Source organism: Oncorhynchus tshawytscha, unplaced genomic scaffold (assembly GCF_018296145.1).
Source record: "Oncorhynchus tshawytscha isolate Ot180627B unplaced genomic scaffold, Otsh_v2.0 Un_contig_3241_pilon_pilon, whole genome shotgun sequence".
Taxonomy (NCBI): domain Eukaryota; kingdom Metazoa; phylum Chordata; class Actinopteri; order Salmoniformes; family Salmonidae; genus Oncorhynchus; species Oncorhynchus tshawytscha.
The window spans coordinates 70,001-90,861 of record NW_024609699.1 but is presented as its reverse complement, the minus strand read 5'-3'; the positions used below and the strand labels follow the sequence as shown (position 1 = coordinate 90,861).

At 41.9% G+C, this 20,861-nt stretch overlaps 1 protein-coding gene across 4 annotated transcripts in view; it reads right to left on the bottom strand.

Annotated features, from left to right (window-relative positions):
* Nucleotides 1-20,861, bottom strand: part of rps6kal (ribosomal protein S6 kinase a, like) — a 107,622-nt gene that overhangs the window by 17,601 nt on the left and 69,160 nt on the right. For all 4 annotated transcript variants that reach the window (XM_042317020.1, XM_042317018.1, XM_042317017.1 and 1 more), the window contains 2 exons: nt 20,738-20,860; nt 13,088-13,177 (listed from right to left, as the gene is read on the bottom strand). In XM_042317020.1, the coding sequence (XP_042172954.1) occupies nt 13,088-13,177; nt 20,738-20,860 (213 nt within the window). The remainder of the gene's footprint in view (nt 1-13,087; nt 13,178-20,737; nt 20,861) is intronic.

Here is a 20,861-nt window from a genome sequence, read left to right as displayed (position 1 = left end):
GTCTCTCTGTCCTTGGTGATAGCTACTTGTTACCTTTCTCTCTGGCCTTGGTGATAGCTACGTGTTACCTTTCTCTCTGTCCTTGATGATAGATACTTGTTACCTTTCTCTCTGTCCTTGGTGATAGCAACTTGTTACCAGTCTCTCTGTCCTTGGTGATAGCTACTTGTTACCTTTCTCTCTGTCCTTGGTGATAGCTACTTGTTACCAGTCTCTCTGACCTTGGTGATAGCTACTTGTTACCTTTCTCTCTGTCCTTGGTGATAGCTAATTGTTACCAGTCTCTCTGTCCTTGGTGATAAGCTACTTGTTACCTTTCTCTCTGTCCTTGGTGATAGCTACTTGTTACCACTCTCTCTGACCTTGGTGATAGCTACTTGTTACCAGTCTCTCTGACCTTGGTGATAGCCACTTGTTACCAGTCTCTCTGTCCTTGGTGATAGCTACTTGGTACCAGTCTCTCTGTCCTTGGTGATAGCTACTTGTTACCTTTCTCTCTGGCCTTGGTGATAGCTACGTGTTACCTTTCTCTCTGTCCTTGATGATAGCAACGTGTTACCTTTCTCTCTGTCCTTGGTGATAGCAACTTGTTACCTTTCTCTCTGTCCTTGGTGATTGCTACTTGTTACCAGTCTCTGTCCTTGGTGATAGCTACTTGTTACCTTTCTCTCTGTCCTTGGTGATAGCTACTTGTTACCAGTCTCTCTGACCTTGGTGATAGCTACGTGTTACCAGTCTCTCTGTCCTTGGTGATAGATACTTGTTACCAGTCTCTCTGTCCTTGGTGATAGCTACTTGTTACCAGTCTCTCTGTCCTTGGTGATAGCTACTTGTTACCAGTCTCTCTGACCTTGGTGATAGCTACTTGTTACCTTTCTCTCTGTCCTTGGTGATAGCTAATTGTTACCAGTCTCTCTGTCCTTGGTGATAGCTACTTGTTACCACTCTCTCTGACCTTGGTGATAGCTACTTGTTACCAGTCTCTCTGACCTTGGTGATAGCCACTTGTTACCAGTCTCTCTGTCCTTGGTGATAGCTACGTGTTACCCTTCTCTCTGTCCTTGGTGATAGATACTTGTTACCAGTCTCTCTGTCCTTGGTGATTGCTACTTGTTACCTTTCTCTCTGTCCTTGGTGATAGCTACTTGTTACCTTTCTCTCTGTCCTTGGTGATAGCTACTTGTTACCACGCTCTCTGTCCTTGGTGATAGCTACTTGTTACCAGTCTCTCTGACCTTGGTGATAGCTACGTGTTACCAGTCTCTCTGTCCTTGGTGATAGATACTTGTTACCAGTCTCTCTGTCCTTGGTGATAGGTACTTGTTACCAGTCTCTCTGTCCTTGGTGATAGCTACTTGTTACCTTTCTCTCTGTCCTTGGTGATAGCTACTTGTTACCAGTCTCTCTGACCTTGGTGATAGCTACTTGTTACCTTTCTCTCTGTCCTTGGTGATAGCTAATTGTTACCAGTCTCTCTGTCCTTGGTGATAAGCTACTTGTTACCAGTCTCTCTGTCCTTGGTGATAAGCTACTTGTTACCTTTCTCTCTGTCCTTGGTGATAGCCACTTGTTACCAGTCTCTCTGTCCTTGGTGATAGCTACTTGGTACCAGTCTCTCTGTCCTTGGTGATAGCTACTTGTTACCTTTCTCTCTGGCCTTGGTGATAGCTACGTGTTACCTTTCTCTCTGTCCTTGATGATAGATACTTGTTACCTTTCTCTCTGTCCTTGGTGATAGCAACTTGTTACCAGTCTCTCTGTCCTTGGTGATAGCTACTTGTTACCTTTCTCTCTGTCCTTGGTGATAGCTACTTGTTACCAGTCTCTCTGACCTTGGTGATAGCTACTTGTTACCTTTCTCTCTGTCCTTGGTGATAGCTAATTGTTACCAGTCTCTCTGTCCTTGGTGATAAGCTACTTGTTACCTTTCTCTCTGTCCTTGGTGATAGCTACTTGTTACCACTCTCTCTGACCTTGGTGATAGCTACTTGTTACCAGTCTCTCTGACCTTGGTGATAGCCACTTGTTACCAGTCTCTCTGTCCTTGGTGATAGCTACTTGGTACCAGTCTCTCTGTCCTTGGTGATAGCTACTTGTTACCTTTCTCTCTGGCCTTGGTGATAGCTACGTGTTACCTTTCTCTCTGTCCTTGATGATAGCAACGTGTTACCTTTCTCTCTGTCCTTGGTGATAGCAACTTGTTACCTTTCTCTCTGTCCTTGGTGATTGCTACTTGTTACCAGTCTCTGTCCTTGGTGATAGCTACTTGTTACCTTTCTCTCTGTCCTTGGTGATAGCTACTTGTTACCAGTCTCTCTGACCTTGGTGATAGCTACTTGTTACCTTTCTCTCTGTCCTTGGTGATAGCTAATTGTTACCAGTCTCTCTGTCCTTGGTGATAGCTAATTGTTACCAGTCTCTCTGTCCTTGGTGATAGCTACTTGTTACCAGTCTCTCTGTCCTTGGTGATAGCTACTTGTTACCTTTCTCTCTGTCCTTGGTTATAGCTACTTGTTACCCTTCTCTCTGTCCTTGGTGATAGCTACTTGTTACCAGTCTCTCTGTCCTTGGTGATAGCTACTTGTTACCAGTCTCTCTGACGTTGTTGATAGCCACTTGTTACCAGTCTCTCTGTCCTTGGTGATAGCTACTTGTTACCTTTCTCTCTGTCCTTGGTGATAGATACTTGTTACCAGTCTCTCTGTCCTTGGTGATTGCTACTTGTTACCTTTCTCTCTGTCCTTGGTGATAGCTACTTGTTACCAGTCTCTCTGTCCTTGGTGATAGCTACTTGTTACCAGTTACTCCATTCTCTGTCCTTGTTACCAGTCTCTCTGATAGCTACTTGTTACCAGTCTCTCTGTCCTTGGTGATAGCTACTTGTTACCAGTCTCTCTGTCCTTGGTGATAGCTACTTGTTACCAGTCTCTCTGTCCTTGGTGATAGCTACTTGTTACCTTTCTCTCTGTCCTTGGTGATAGCTACTTGTTACCAGTCTCTCTGTCCTTGGTGATAGCTACTTGTTACCAGTCTCTCTGTCCTTGGTGATAGCTACTTGTTACCAGTTGTCCTATAGCTACTTTACTCTCTCTGTCCTTGGTGATAGCTTACCAGTCTCTCTGTCCTTGGTGATAGCTACTTGTTACCTTTCTCTCTGTCCTTGGTGATAGCTACTTGTTACCAGTCTCTCTGTCCTTGGTGATAGCTACTTGTTACCAGTCTCTCTGTCCTTGGTGATAGCTACTTGTTACCAGTCTCTCTGTGATAGCTACTTGTTACCAGTCTCTCTGTCCTTGGTGATAGCTTGGTGATAGCTACGTGTTACACTTCTCTCTGTCCTTGGTGATAGATACTTGTTACCAGTCTCTCTGTCCTTGGTGATTGCTACTTGTTACCTTTCTCTCTGTCCTTGGTGATAGCTACTTGTTACCAGTCTCTCTGACCTTGGTGATAGCCACTTGTTACCAGTCTCTCTGTCCTTGGTGATAGCTACTTGTTACCAGTCTCTCTGTCCTTGGTGATAGCTACTTGTGACCTTTCTCTCTGTCCTTGGTGATAGCTACTTGTTACCACGCTCTCTGTCCTTGGTGATAGCTACTTGTTACCAGTCTCTCTGACCTTGGTGATAGCTATGTGTTACCAGTCTCTCTGTCCTTGGTGATAGATACTTGTTACCAGTCTCTCTGTCCTTGGTGATAGGTACTTGTTACCAGTCTCTCTGTCCTTGGTGATAGCTACTTGTTACCTTTCTCTGTCCTTGGTGATAGCTACTTGTTACCAGTCTCTCTGACCTTGGTGATAGCTACTTGTTACCAGTCTCTCTGACCTTGGTGATAGCTAATTGTTACCTTTCTCTCTGTCCTTGTGATAGATACTTGTTACCAGTCTCTCTGTCCTTGGTGATAGATACTTGTTACCTTTCTCTCTGTCCTTGGTGATAGCTACTTGTTACCAGTCTCTGTCCTTGGTGATAGCTACTTGTTACCAGTCTCTCTGACCTTGGTGATAGCTACTGTGTTACCAGTCTCTCTGTCCTTGGTGATAGATACTTGTTACCAGTCTCTCTGTCCTTGGTGATAGGTACTTGTTACCAGTCTCTCTGTCCTTGGTGATAGCTACTTGTTACCTTTCTCTCTGTCCTTGGTGATAGCTACTTGTTACCAGTCTCTCTGTCCTTGGTGATAGCTACTTGTTACCAGTCTCTCTGACCTTGGTGATAGCTAATTGTTACCTTTCTCTCTGTCCTTGGTGATAGATACTTGTTACCAGTCTCTCTGTCCTTGGTGATAGATACTTGTGACCTTTCTCTCTGTCCTTGGTGATAGCTACTTGTTACCACGCTCTCTGTCCTTGGTGATAGCTACTTGTTACCAGTCTCTCTGAACTTGGTGATAGCTACGTGTTACCAGTCTCTCTGTCCTTGGTGATAGATACTTGTTACCAGTCTCTCTGTCCTTGGTGATAGGTACTTGTTACCAGTCTCTCTGTCCTTGGTGATAGCTACTTGTTACCAGTCTCTCTGTCCTTGGTGATAGCTACTTGTTACCAGTCTCTCTGACCTTGGTGATAGCTACTTGTTACCTTTCTCTCTGTCCTTGGTGATAGCTAATTGTTACCAGTCTCTCTGTCCTTGGTGATAGCTACTTGTTACCAGTCTCTCTGACCTTGGTGATAGCTACTTGTTACCTTTCTCTCTGTCCTTGGTGATAGCTAATTGTTACCAGTCTCTCTGTCCTTGGTGATAGCTACTTGTTACCACTCTCTCTGACCTTGGTGATAGCTACTTGTTACCAGTCTCTCTGACCTTGGTGATAGCCACTTGTTACCAGTCTCTCTGTCCTTGGTGATAGCTACGTGTTACCCTTCTCTCTGTCCTTGGTGATAGATACTTGTTACCAGTCTCTCTGTCCTTGGTGATTGCTACTTGTTACCTTTCTCTCTGTCCTTGGTGATAGCTACTTGTTACCTTTCTCTCTGTCCTTGGTGATAGCTACTTGTTACCAGTCTCTCTGTCCTTGGTGATAGCTACTTGTTACCAGTCTCTCTGACCTTGGTGATAGCTACTTGTTACCATTCTCTCTGTCCTTGGTGATAGCTACCTGTTACCAGTCTCGCTGTCCTTGGTGATAGCTAATAGTTACCAGTCTCTCTGTCCTTGGTGATAGATACTTGTTACCTTTCTCTCTGTCCTTGGTGATAGCTACTTGTTACCTTTCTCTCTGTCCTTGGTGATAGCTACTTGTTACCTTTCTCTCTGTCCTTGGTGATAGCTACTTGTTACCTTTCTCTCTGTCCTTGGTGATAGCTACTTGTTACCAGTCTCTCTGACCTTGGTGATAGCTACTTGTTACCTTTCTCTCTGTCCTTGGTGATAGCTAATTGTTACCAGTCTCTCTGTCCTTGGTGATAGCTACTTGTTACCAGTCTCTCTGACCTTGGTGATAGCTACTTGTTACCTTTCTCTCTGTCCTTGGTGATAGCTAATTGTTACCAGTCTCTCTGTCCTTGGTGATAGCTACTTGTTACCACTCTCTCTGACCTTGGTGATAGCTACTTGTTACCAGTCTCTCTGACCTTGGTGATAGCCACTTGTTACCAGTCTCTCTGTCCTTGGTGATAGCTACGTGTTACCCTTCTCTCTGTCCTTGGTGATAGATACTTGTTACCAGTCTCTCTGTCCTTGGTGATTGCTACTTGTTACCTTTCTCTCTGTCCTTGGTGATAGCTACTTGTTACCAGTCTCTCTGTCCTTGGTGATAGCTACTTGTTACCAGTCTCTCTGACCTTGGTGATAGCTACTTGTTACCATTCTCTCTGTCCTTGGTGATAGCTACCTGTTACCAGTCTCGCTGTCCTTGGTGATAGCTAATAGTTACCTTTCTCTCTGTCCTTGGTGATAGCTACTTGTTACCTTTCTCTCTGTCCTTGGTGATAGCTACTTGTTACCTTTCTCTCTGTCCTTGGTGATAGGTACTTGTTACCCTTCTCTCTGTCCTTGGTGATAGCTACTTGTTACCAGTCTCTCTGTCCTTGGTGATAGCTACTTGTGACCTTTCTCTCTGTCCTTGGTGATAGCTACTTGTTACCACGCTCTCTGTCCTTGGTTATAGCTACTTGTTACCAGTCTCTCTGTCCTTGGTGATAGCTACTTGTTACCCTTCTCTCTGTCCTTGGTGATAGCTACTTGTTACCACTCTCTCTGACCTTGGTGATAGCTACTTGTTACCAGTCTCTCTGACCTTGGTGATAGCCACTTGTTACCAGTCTCTCTGTCCTTGGTGATAGCCACTTGTTACCAGTCTCTCTGTCCTTGGTGATAGCTACTTGTTACCAGTCTCTCTGTCCTTGGTGATAGCTACTTGTTACCTTTCTCTCTGTCCTTGGTGATAGCTACTTGTTACCAGTCTCTCTGACCTTGGTGATAGCTACTTGTTACCTTTCTCTCTGTCCTTGGTGATAGCTAATTGTTACCAGTCTCTCTGTCCTTGGTGATAAGCTACTTGTTACCAGTCTCTCTGTCCTTGGTGATAAGCTACTTGTTACCTTTCTCTCTGTCCTTGGTGATAGCCACTTGTTACCAGTCTCTCTGTCCTTGGTGATAGCTACTTGGTACCAGTCTCTCTGTCCTTGGTGATAGCTACTTGTTACCTTTCTCTCTGGCCTTGGTGATAGCTACGTGTTACCTTTCTCTCTGTCCTTGATGATAGATACTTGTTACCTTTCTCTCTGTCCTTGGTGATAGCAACTTGTTACCAGTCTCTCTGTCCTTGGTGATAGCTACTTGTTACCTTTCTCTCTGTCCTTGGTGATAGCTACTTGTTACCAGTCTCTCTGACCTTGGTGATAGCTACTTGTTACCTTTCTCTCTGTCCTTGGTGATAGCTAATTGTTACCAGTCTCTCTGTCCTTGGTGATAAGCTACTTGTTACCTTTCTCTCTGTCCTTGGTGATAGCTACTTGTTACCACTCTCTCTGACCTTGGTGATAGCTACTTGTTACCAGTCTCTCTGACCTTGGTGATAGCCACTTGTTACCAGTCTCTCTGTCCTTGGTGATAGCTACTTGGTACCAGTCTCTCTGTCCTTGGTGATAGCTACTTGTTACCTTTCTCTCTGGCCTTGGTGATAGCTACGTGTTACCTTTCTCTCTGTCCTTGATGATAGCAACGTGTTACCTTTCTCTCTGTCCTTGGTGATAGCAACTTGTTACCTTTCTCTCTGTCCTTGGTGATTGCTACTTGTTATCAGTCTCTCTGACCCTGGTGATAGCTACTTGTTACCAGTCTCTCTGTCCTTGGTGATTGCTACGTGTTACCTTTCTCTCTGTCCTTGGTGATAGCTAATTGTTACCAGTCTCTCTGACCTTGGTGATAGCTGCTTGTTACCTTTCTCTCTGTCCTTGGTGATAGCTACTTGTTACCAGTCTCTCTGTCCTTGGTGATAGCTACTTGTTACCTTTCTCTATGACCTTGGTGATAGGTACTTGTTACCAGTCTCTCTGTCCTTGGTGATAGCTACTTGTTACCAGTCTCTATGTCCTTGGTGATAGCTACATGTTACCAGTCTCTCTGTCCTTGGTGATAGCTACTTGTTACCAGTCTCTCTGACCTTGGTGACAGCTACTTGTTACAACTCTCTCTGACCTTGGTGATAGCTACTTGTTACCGGTCTCGCTGTCCTTGGTGATAGCTACGTGTTACCTTTCGCTCTGTCCTTGGTGATAGCTACTTGTTACCAGTCTCTCGGTCCTTGGTGATAGCTACTTGTTACCAGTCTCTCTGTCCTTGGTGATAGCTACTTGTTACCAGTCTCTCTGTCCTTGGTGATAGCTACTTCTTAACAGTCTCTCTGTCCTTGGTGATAGCTACTTGTTACCAGTCTCCCTGTCCTTGGTGATAGCTACTTCTTAACAGTCTCTCTGTCCTTGGTGATAGCTACTTGTTACCAGTCTGTCTGTCCTTGGTGATAGCTACTTGTTACCAGTGTCTCTGTCCTTGGTGATAGCTACTTGTTACCAGTCTCTCTGACCTTGGTGATAGCTACTTGTTACCTTTCTCTCTGTCCTTGGTGATAGCTACCTGTTACCAGTCTCTCTGTCCTTGGTGATAGCTAATAGTTACCAGTCTCTCTGTCCTTGGTGATAGGTACTTGTTACCAGTCTCTCTGTCCTTGGTGATAGCTACTTGTTACCTTTCTCTCTGTCCTTGGTGATAGCTACTTGTTACCAGTCTCTCTGACCTTGGTGATAGCTAATTGTTACCTTTCTCTCTGTCCTTGGTGATAGCTAATTGTTACCAGTCTCTCTGTCCTTGGTGATAAGCTACTTGTTACCTTTCTCTCTGTCCTTGGTGATAGCTACTTGTTACCACTCTCTCTGACCTTGGTGATAGCTACTTGTTACCAGTCTCTCTGACCTTGGTGATAGCTACTTGTTACCAGTCTCTCTGTCCTTGGTGATAGCTACTTGGTACCAGTCTCTCTGTCCTTGGTGATAGCTACTTGTTACCTTTCTCTCTGGCCTTGGTGATAGCTACGTGTTACCTTTCTCTCTGTCCTTGGTGATAGCAACGTGTTACCTTTCTCTCTGTCCTTGGTGATAGCAACTTGTTACCTTTCTCTCTGTCCTTGGTGATTGCTACTTGTTATCAGTCTCTCTGACCCTGGTGATAGCTACTTGTTACCAGTCTCTCTGTCCTTGGTGATAGCTAATCGTTACCAGTCTCTCTGTCCTTGTTGATAGATACTTGTTACCTTTCTCTCTGTCCTTGGTGATAGCTACTTGTTACCAGTCTCTCTGACCTTGGTGATAGCTACTTGTTACCAGTCTCTCTGTCCTTGGTGATAGCTAATCGTTACCAGTCTCTCTGTCCTTGTTGATAGATACTTGTTACCTTTCTCTCTGTCCTTGGTGATAGCTACTTGTTACCAGTCTCTCTGTCCTTGGTGATAGCTACTTGTTACCAGTCTCTCTGTCCTTGGTGATAGCTACTTGTTACCTTTCTCTATGACCTTGGTGATAGCTACTTGTTACCAGTCTCTCTGTCCTTGGTGATAGCTACTTGGTACCAGTCTCTATGTCCTTGGTGATAGCTACTTGTTACCAGTCTCTCTGTCCCTGGTGATAGCTACTTGTTACCAGTCTCTCTGTCCTTGGTGATAGGTACTTGTTACCAGTCTCTCTGTCCTTGGTGATAGCTACTTGTTACCTTTCTCTCTGTCCTTGGTGATAGCTACCTGTTACCAGTCTCTCTGTCCTTGGTGATAGCTACTTGTTACCAGTCTCTCTGACCTTGGTGACAGCTACTTGTTACAACTCTCTCTGACCTTGGTGATAGATACTTGTTACCGGTCTCGCTGTCCTTGGTGATAGCTACGTGTTACCTTTCTCTCTGTCCTTGGTGATAGCTACTTGTTACCAGTCTCTCGGTCCTTGGTGATAGCTACATGTTACCAGTCTCTCTGTCCTTGGTGATAGCTACTTGTTACCAGTCTCTCTGTCCTTGGTGATAGCTACTTGTTACCAGTCTCTCTATCCTTGGTGATAGCTACTTGTTACCAGTCTCTCTGTCCTTGGTGTAAGCTACTTGTTACCAGTCTCCCTGTCCTTGGTGATAGCTACTTCTTAACAGTCTCTCTGTCCTTGGTGATAGCTACTTGTTACCAGTCTCTATGTCCTTGGTGATAGCTACTTGTTACCAGTTTCTCTGTCCTTGGTGATAGCTACTTGTTACCAGTCTCCCTGTCCTTGGTGATAGCTACTTGTTACCAGTCTCTCTGTCCTTGGTGATAGCTACTTGTTACCTTTCTCTCTGTCCTTGGTGATAGCTACTTGTTACCTTTCTCTCTGTCCTCGGTGATAGCTAATTGTTACCAGTCTCTCTGTCCTTGGTGATAAGCTACTTGTTACCCTTCTCTCTGTCCTTGGTGATAGCTACTTGTTACCACTCTCTCTGACCTTGGTGATAGCTACTTGTTACCAGTCTCTCTGACCTTGGTGATAGCCACTTGTTACCAGTCTCTCTGTCCTTGGTGATTGCTACTTGTTACCAGTCTCTCTGTCCTTGGTGATAGCTACTTGTTACCAGTCTCTCTGTCCTTGGTGATAGATACTTGTTACCAGTCTCTCTGTCCTTGGTGATTGCTACTTGTTACCTTTCTGTCCTTGGTGATAGCTACTTGTTACCAGTCTCTCTGTCCTTGGTGATTGCTATTTGTTACCTTTCTCTCTGTCCTTGGTGATAGCTACTTGTTACCAGTCTCTCTGACCTTGGTGATAGCTACTTGTTACCTTTCTCTCTGTCCTTGGTGATAGCTAATCGTTACCAGTCTCTCTGTCCTTGGTGATAGCTAATCGTTACCAGTCTCTCTGTCCTTGGTGATAGATACTTGTTACCTTTCTCTCTGTCCTTGGTGATAGCTACTTGTTACCAGTCTCTCTGTCCTTGGTGATAGCTACTTGTTACCTTTCTCTATGACCTTGGTGATAGCTACTTGTTACCAGTCTCTCTGTCCTTGGTGATAGCTAATTGTTACCAGTCTCTATGTCCTTGGTGATAGCTACTTGTTACCAGTCTCTCTGTCCCTGGTGATAGCTACTTGTTACCAGTCTCTCTGTCCTTGGTGATAGCTACTTGTTACCAGTCTCTCTGTCCTTGGTGATAGCTACTTGTTACCAGTCTCTCTGTCCTTGGTGATAGCTACTTGTTACCAGTCTCTCTGTCCTTGGTGATAGCTACTTGTTACCAGTCTCTCTGACCTTGGTGACAGCTACTTGTTACAACTCTCTGACCTTGGTGATAGCTACTTGTGACCTTTCTCTCTGTCCTTGGCGATAGCTACTTGTGACCACGCTCTCTGTCCTTGGTTATAGCTACTTGTTACCTTTCTCTCTGTCCTTGGTGATAGCTACTTGTTACCAGTCTCTCTGACCTTGGTGATAGCTACTTGTTACCTTTCTCTCTGTCCTTGGTGATAGCTAATTGTTACCAGTCTCTCTGTCCTTGGTGATAAGCTACTTGTTACCTTTCTCTCTGTCCTTGGTGATAGCTACTTGTTACCACTCTCTCTGACCTTGGTGATAGCTACTTGTTACCAGTCTCTCTGTCCTTGGTGATAGCTACTTGGTACCAGTCTCTCTGTCCTTGGTGTAAGCTACGTGTTACCCTTCTCTCTGTCCTTGGTGATAGATACTTTTACCAGTCTCTCTGTCCTTGGTGATTGCTACTTGTTACCTTTCTCTCTGTCCTTGGTGATAGCTACTTGTTACCAGTCTCTCTGTCCTTGGTGATAGGTACATGTTACCCTTCTCTCTGTCCTTGGTGATAGCTACTTGTTACCAGTCTCTCTGTCCTTGGTGATAGCTACTTGTGACCTTTCTCTCTGTCCTTGGTGATAGCTACTTGTTACCACGCTCTCTGTCCTTGGTTATAGCTACTTGTTACCCTTCTCTCTGTCCTTGGTGATAGCTACTTGTTACCAGTCTCTCTGTCCTTGGTGATAGCTACTTGTGACCTTTCTCTCTGTCCTTGGTGATAGCTAATTGTTACCAGTCTCTCTGTCCTTGGTGATAAGCTACTTGTTACCTTTCTCTCTGTCCTTGGTGATAGCTACTTGTTACCACTCTCTCTGACCTTGGTGATAGCTACTTGTTACCAGTCTCTCTGACCTTGGTGATAGCCACTTGTTACCAGTCTCTCTGTCCTTGGTGATAGCTACTTGGTACCAGTCTCTCTGTCCTTGGTGATAGCTACTTGTTACCTTTCTCTCTGGCCTTGGTGATAGCTACGTGTTACCTTTCTCTCTGTCCTTGGTGATAGCAACGTGTTACCTTTCTCTCTGTCCTTGGTGATAGCAACTTGTTACCTTTCTCTCTGTCCTTGGTGATTGCTACTTGTTACCAGTCTCTTTGTCCTTGGTGATAGGTACTTGTTACCCTTCTCTCTGTCCTTGGTGATAGATACTTGTTACCAGTCTCTCTGTCCTTGGTGATTGCTACTTGTTACCTTTCTCTCTGTCCTTGGTGATAGCTACTTGTTACCAGTCTCTCTGTCCTTGGTGATAGCTACTTGTTACCAGTCTCTATGTCCTTGGTGATAGCTACTTGTTACCAGTCTCTCTGTCCTTGGTGATTGCTACTTGTTACCAGTCTCTTTGTCCTTGGTGATAGGTACTTGTTACCCTTCTCTCTGTCCTTGGTGATAGATACTTGTTACCAGTCTCTCTGTCCTTGGTGATTGCTACTTGTTACCTTTCTCTCTGTCCTTGGTGATAGCTACTTGTTACCAGTCTCTCTGTCCTTGGTGATAGCTACTTGTTACCTTTCTCTATGACCTTGGTGATAGCTACTTGTTACCAGTCTCTCTGTCCTTGGTGATAGCTACTTGTTACCAGTCTCTCTGTCCCTGGTGATAGCTACTTGTTACCAGTCTCTCTGTCCTTGGTGATAGCTACTTGTTACCAGTCTCTCGGTCCTTGGTGATAGCTACTTGTTACCAGTCTCTCTGTCCTTGGTGATAGCTACTTGTTACCAGTCTCTCGGTCCTTGGTGATAGCTACTTGTTACCAGTCTCTCTATCCTTGGTGATAGCTACTTGTTACCAGTCTCTCTGTCCTTGGTGATAGCTACTTGTTACCAGTCTCCCTGTCCTTGGTGATAGCTACTTCTTAACAGTCTCTCTGTCCTTGGTGATAGCTACTTGTTACCAGTCTGTCTGTCCTTGGTGATAGCTACTTGTTACCAGTCTCTCTGTCCCTGGTGATAGCTAATTGTTACCAGTCTCTCTGTCCTTGGTGATAGCTACTTGTTACCAGTCTCTCTGACCTTGGTGATAGCTACTTGTTACCTTTCTCTCTGTCCATGGTGATAGCTACCTGTTACTGGGTGACTGTGATATGTGGTTGTCCCACCTACACTTACATTTGTCCTTTAGCACACTCTTAACCAGAGCAACTTACAGTAGTGAGGGGATACATTTCCACACGGGCCCTAGCCATTTTAAGATGAATGCACTAACTATAAGTCGCTCTAAATAAGAGCATCTGCTAAATTACTCAAATGTAAATGTAACAGTTTGGGATACAGTACTTACATCTTTGAGTGTGATGATGTTGGGGTGTTGTGCGTATCTCATCAGAATCTCAATCTCCTCCGATGGATCCCTCTTACCCTTATCTATTATCTAGAAAGACAGACATTCAGTTGAGTATCTAGTTAGAACAGGTTTAGTTGGATACTTTGACTTGACTTTGCTTATATAATTTTTTACACCCTTTTTCTCCCTCATCACTGCAACTCCCTGGAGATGTGAAGGTCGAGTCATGCATCCTCCGAAACATTACCCGCCAAACCACGTTCATTAACATCCACCCGCTTAACCCGGAAGCCAGCTGCACCAATGTGTCGGAGGAAACACTGTTAAACTGACAACCGAAGTCAGCCTGCATCCGCCCGGCATGCCACAAGGTGGCGCTAGAGCGAGGTGAGCCATGTAAAGCCCCCCCGACCGAACCCTCCCCTAACCCAGACAACGATGGGCCAATTGTGCTCCACCATATGTTGACCGCCGGTTGTGACAGCCTGGGATCAAACCAGGGTCTGTGGTGACACCTTAAGCACTGCGGTGCAGTGCAGTGCCTTAGACTGCTGCGACACTCGGGGGGCCCTTAAGTTAATCTTTCTATATGAACTGTGTAGAGTTGCTCAATCTTCCCGGAAACTGATCGGCATTTTGAACTATGGTGCAGCATCACAGTAGAGCTACAAGCCAGAATCCGACTGTGATGCCATGAGTTGTTCTCCTGCCCTCTGCTGGTAGATATGAGAACTGCTCCATAGACTCACAGTGTAGTAATCACAGATATTCAATTAATTTCAAATCAAACTTTGTCACATGCTCCGAATACAACAAGTGTAGAACTTACCGTGAAATGCTTACTTACAAGGCCTTGACCAACAGTGCAGTACAAGAAGAGTTAAGAAAATATTTACCAAATAAACTAAAGTAAAAAATAATAAAAAGTAACACAATAAAATAACAATTACGAGGCTATATACAGGGTGTAGCGAGTCAGTGTGCGGGGTACAGGTTAGTTGAGGTAATGTTTACATGTAGGTGGGGGTGAAGTGGCTATGCATATAAATAAACAGCGAGTAGCAGCAGTGTACAAAAGGGAAGGGGGTCAATGTAAATAGTCCAGCAGACAGATTATTAATTGTTCATCAGTCTGATGGCTTGGGGGTAGAAGCTGTTCAGCATTCTAATGGCTTGGGGGTAGAAGCTGTTCAGCAGCCTGATGGCTTGGGGGTAGAAGCTGTTCAGCATTCTAATGGCTTGGGGTTAGAAGCTGTTCAGCAGACTAAAGGTTTGGGGGCAGAAGCTGTATTTAGTAAAACACTTGTAATCAGAGATGTAATATATCCTTCTATGAAAGTAACATCACTATAATGATGGATGAACAGAGAATTTGGATTAGATATTAGTGTTAACATGTCAGTGTGTAAACAACACTCCCATCCATATGGATTAGATAGTAGTGTTAACATGTCAATATATAAACAACACTCCCATCCATATGGATTAGATAGTAGTGTTAACGTGTAAGGGTGTAAACAACACTCCAATCCATATGGATTAGATAGTAGTGTTAACGTGTAAGGGTGTAAACAACACTCCAATCCATATGGATTAGATTGTAGTGTTAACATGTAAGTGTGTAAACAACACTCCCATCCATATGGATTAGATAGTAGTGTTAACATAACATCAGTGTGTAAACAACACTCCCATCCATATGGATTAGATAGTAGTGTTAACATAATATCAGTGTGTAAACAACACTCCCACCAATATGGATTAGATAGTAGTGTTAACATGTAAGTGTGTAAACAACACTCCCATCCATATGGATTAGATAGTAGTGTTAACATAACATCAGTGTGTAAACAACACTCCCATCCATATGGATTAGATAGTAGTGTTAACATAATATCAGTGTGTAAACAACACTCCCACCAATATGGATTAGATAGTAGTGTTAACATAACATCAGTGTGTAAACAACACTCCCATCCATATGGATTAGATAGTAGTGTTAACATAATATCAGTGTGTAAACAACACTCCCACCAATATGGATTAGATAGTAGTGTTAACATAACAAACAACACTCCCATCCATATGGATTAGATAGTAGTGTTAACATAACATCAGTGTGTAAACAACACTCCCATCCATATGGATTAGATAGTAGTGTTAACATAATATCAGTGTGTAAACAACACTCCCACCAATATGGATTAGATAGTAGTGTTAACATAACATCAGTGTGTAAACAACACTCCCATCCATATGGATTAGATAGTAGTGTTAACATAACATCAGTGTGTAAACAACACTCCCATCCATATGGATTAGATAGTAGTGTTAACATGTAAGTGTGTAAACAACACTCCCATCCATATGGATTAGATAGTAGTGTTAACATGTAAGTGTGTAAACAACACTCCCATCCATATGGATTAGATAGTAGTGTTAACATGTAAGTGTGTAAACAACACTCCCATCCATATGGATTAGATAGTAGTGTTAACGTGTAAGGGTGTAAACAACACTCCAATCCATATGGATTAGATAGTAGTGTTAACATGTAAGTGTGTAAACAACACTCCAATCCATATGGATTAGATTGTAGTGTTAACATGTAAGTGTGTAAACAACACTCCCATCCATATGGATTAGATAGTAGTGTTAACATAACATCAGTGTGTAAACAACACTCCCATCCATATGGATTAGATAGTAGTGTTAACATAATATCAGTGTGTAAACAACACTCCCACCAATATGGATTAGATAGTAGTGTTAACATGTAAGTGTGTAAACAACACTCCCATCCATATGGATTAGATAGTAGTGTTAACATAACATCAGTGTGTAAACAACACTCCCATCCATATGGATTAGATAGTAGTGTTAACATAACATCAGTGTGTAAACAACACTCCCACCAATATGGATTAGATAGTAGTGTTAACATAATATCAGTGTGTAAACAACACTCCCACCAATATGGATTAGATAGTAGTGTTAACATAACATCAGTGTGTAAACAACACTCCAATCCATATGGATTAGATAGTAGTGTTAACATAGTGTAAACAACACTCCCATCCATATGGATTAGATAGTAGTGTTAACATAGTGTGCAAACAACACTCCCATCCATATGGATTAGATAGTAGTGTTAACATAGTGTGTAAACAACACTCCCATCCATATGGATTAGATAGTAGTGTTAACATGTAAGTGTGTAAACAACACTCCCATCCATATGGATTAGATAGTAGTGTTAACATGTAAGTGTGTAAACAACACTCCCATCCATATGGATTAGATAGTAGTGTTAACGTGTAAGGGTGTAAACAACACTCCAATCCATATGGATTAGATTGTAGTGTTAACATGTAAGTGTGTAAACAACACTCCCATCCATATGGATTAGATAGTAGTGTTAACATAACATCAGTGTGTAAACAACACTCCCATCCATATGGATTAGATAGTAGTGTTAACATAATATCAGTGTGTAAACAACACTCCCACCAATATGGATTAGATAGTAGTGTTAACATGTAAGTGTAAACAACACTCCCATCCATATGGATTAGATAGTAGTGTTAACATAACATCAGTGTGTAAACAACACTCCCATCCATATGGATTAGATAGTAGTGTTAACATAACATCAGTGTGTAAACAACACTCCCATCCATATGGATTAGATAGTAGTGTTAACATAACATCAGTGTGTAAACAACACTCCCATCCATATGGATTAGATAGTAGTGTTAACATAATATCAGTGTGTAAACAACACTCCCACCAATATGGATTAGATAGTAGTGTTAACATGTAAGTGTGTAAACAACACTCCCATCCATATGGATTAGATAGTAGTGTTAACATAACATCAGTGTGTAAACAACACTCCCATCCATATGGATTAGATAGTAGTGTTAACATAATATCAGTGTGTAAACAACACTCCCACCAATATGGATTAGATAGTAGTGTTAACATAACATCAGTGTGTAAACAACACTCCCATCCATATGGATTAGATAGTAGTGTTAACATAACATCAGTGTGTAAACAACACTCCCATCCATATGGATTAGATAGTAGTGTTAACATGTAAGTGTGTAAACAACACTCCCATCCATATGGATTAGATAGTAGTGTTAACATGTAAGTGTGTAAACAACACTCCCATCCATATGGATTAGATAGTAGTGTTAACATGTCAGTGTGTATACAACACTCCCATCCATATGGATTAGATTGTAGTGTTAACGTGTAAGGGTGTAAACAACACTCCAATCCATATGGATTAGATAGTAGTGTTAACATGTAAGTGTGTAAACAACACTCCAATCCATATGGATTAGATTGTAGTGTTAACATGTAAGTGTGTAAACAACACTCCCATCCATATGGATTAGATAGTAGTGTTAACATAACATCAGTGTGTAAACAACACTCCCATCCATATGGATTAGATAGTAGTGTTAACATAGTGTGTAAACAACACTCCCATCCATATGGATTAGATAGTAGTGTTAACATAGTGTGCAAACAACACTCCCATCCATATGGATTAGATAGTAGTGTTAACATAACATCAGTGTGTAAACAACACTCCCATCCATATGGATTAGATAGTAGTGTTAACATAACATCAGTGTGTAAACAACACTCCCACCAATATGGATTAGATAGTAGTGTTAACATAATATCAGTGTGTAAACAACACTCCCACCAATATGGATTAGATAGTAGTGTTAACATAACATCAGTGTGTAAACAACACTCCAATCCATATGGATTAGATAGTAGTGTTAACATAGTGTGTAAACAACACTCCCATCCATATGGATTAGATAGTAGTGTTAACATAGTGTGCAAACAACACTCCCATCCATATGGATTAGATAGTAGTGTTAACATAGTGTGTAAACAACACTCCCATCCATATGGATTAGATAGTAGTGTTAACATAGTGTGCAAACAACACTCCCATCCATATGGATTAGATAGTAGTGTTAACATGTCAGTGTGTAAACAACACTCCCATCCATATGGATTAGATAGTAGTGTTAACATGTAAGTGTGTAAACAACACTCCCATCCATATGGATTAGATAGTAGTGTTAACATAACATCAGTGTGTAAACAACATTCCCATCCATATGGATTAGATAGTAGTGTTAACATAACATCAGTGTGTAAACAACACTCCCATCCATATGGATTAGATAGTAGTGTTAACATAACATCAGTGTGTAAACAACACTCCCACCCATATGGATTAGATAGTAGTGTCAACATGTCAGTGTGTAAACAACACTCCCACCAATATGGATTAGATAGTAGTGTCAACATAACATCAGTGTGTAAACAACACTCCCATCCATATGGATTAGATAGTAGTGTTAACATGTCAGTGTGTAAACAACACTCCCATCCATATGAATTAGATAGTAGTGTTAACATGTCAGTGTGTAAACAACACTCCCATCCATATGGATTAGATAGTAGTGTTAACATAACATCAGTGTGTAAACAACACTCCCATCCATATGGATTAGATAGTAGTGTTAACATAACATCAGTGTGTAAACAACACTCCCATCCATATGGATTAGATAGTAGTGTTAACATAACATCAGTGTGTAAACAACACTCCCATCCATATGGATTAGATAGTAGTGTTAACATAACATCAGTGTGTAAACAACACTCCCATCCATATGGATTAGATAGTAGTGTTAACATAACATCAGTGTGTAAACAACACTCCCATCCATATGGATTAGATAGTAGTGTTAACATAACATCAGTGTGTAAACAACACTCCCATCCATATGGATTAGATAGTAGTGTCAACATGTAAGTGTGTAAACAACACTCCCATCCATATGGATTAGATAGTAGTGTTAACATAGTGTGTAAACAACACTCCCATCCATATGGATTAGATAGTAGTGTCAACATAACATCAGTGTGTAAACAACACTCCCATCCATATGGATTAGATAGTAGTGTCAACATAACATCAGTGTGTAAACAACACTCCCACCCATATGGATTAGATAGTAGTGTCAACATAACATCAGTGTGTAAACAACACTCCCATCCATATGGATTAGATAGTAGTGTCAACATAACATCAGTGTGTAAACAACACTCCCACCCATATGGATTAGATAGTAGTGTCAACATGTCAGTGTGTAAACAACACTCCCATCCATATGGATTAGATAGTAGTGTCAACATAACATCAGTGTGTAAACAACACTCCCACCCATATGGATTAGATAGTAGTGTCAACATGTCAGTGTGTAAACAACACTCCCATCCATATGGATTAGATAGTAGTGTTAACATGTCAATATATAAACAACACTCCCATCCATATGGATTAGATAGTAGTGTTAACATAACATCAGTGTGTAAACAACACTCCCATTCATATGGATTAGATAGTAGTGTCAACATGTCAGTGTGTAAACAACACTCCCACCAATATGGATTAGATAGTAGTGTCAACATAACATCAGTGTGTAAACAACACTCCCATCCATATGGATTAGATAGTAGTGTTAACATGTCAGTGTGTAAACAACACTCCCATCCATATGGATTAGATAGTAGTGTTAACATAGTGTGTAAACAACACTCCCATCCATATGGATTAGATAGTAGTGTTAACATGTCAGTGTGTAAACAACACTCCCATCCATATGGATTAGATAGTAGTGTTAACATAACATCAGTGTGTAAACAACACTCCCATCCATATGGATTAGATAGTAGTGTTAACATAACATCAGTGTGTAAACAACACTCCCACCCATATGGATTAGATAGTAGTGTCAACATGTCAGTATGTAAACAACACTCCCACCAATATGGATTAGATAGTAGTGTGTGTAAACAACACCCACCAATATGGATTAGATAGTAGTGTTAACATAGTGTGTAAACAACACTCCCATCCATATGGATTAGATAGTAGTGTTAACATGTCAGTGTGTAAACAACACTCCCATCCATATGGATTAGATAGTAGTGTTAACATAGTGTGTAAACAACACTCCCATCCATATGGATTAGATAGTAGTGTTAACATGTCAGTGTGTAAACAACACTCCCATCCATATGGATTAGATAGTAGTGTTAACATAACATCAGTGTGTAGGTAACTAATGATGTGACCTTCACAGTGTAGTCCATAACAAACACTCTGATAGTTACCTATATTAATGTGTATTATGATGTTACCTTCACAGTGTAGTCCATAACAAACACTCTGATAGTTACCTATATTAATGTGTATTATGATGTTACCTTCACAGTGTAGTCCATAACAAACACTCTGATAGTTACCTATATTAATGTGTATTATGATGTTACCTTCACAGTGTAGTCCATAACAAACACTCTGATAGTTACCTATATTAATGTGTATTATGATGTTACCTTCACAGCGTAGTCCATAACAGACACTCTGATAGTTACCTATATTAATGTGTATTATGATGTTACCTTCACAGTGTAGTCCATAACAAACACTCTGATAGTTACCTATATTAATGTGTATTATGATGTTACCTTCACAGCGTAGTCCATAACAGACACTCTGATAGTTACCTATATTAATGTGTATTATGATGTTACCTTCACAGCGTAGTCCATAACAGACACTCTGTGTACACAGCGTTTACAGATAGAATACGATCCAACTCCAATATCCTCCTGAAGCTCATACAGGTCTGAGAACTGGGCTGATCCTCCATGCATC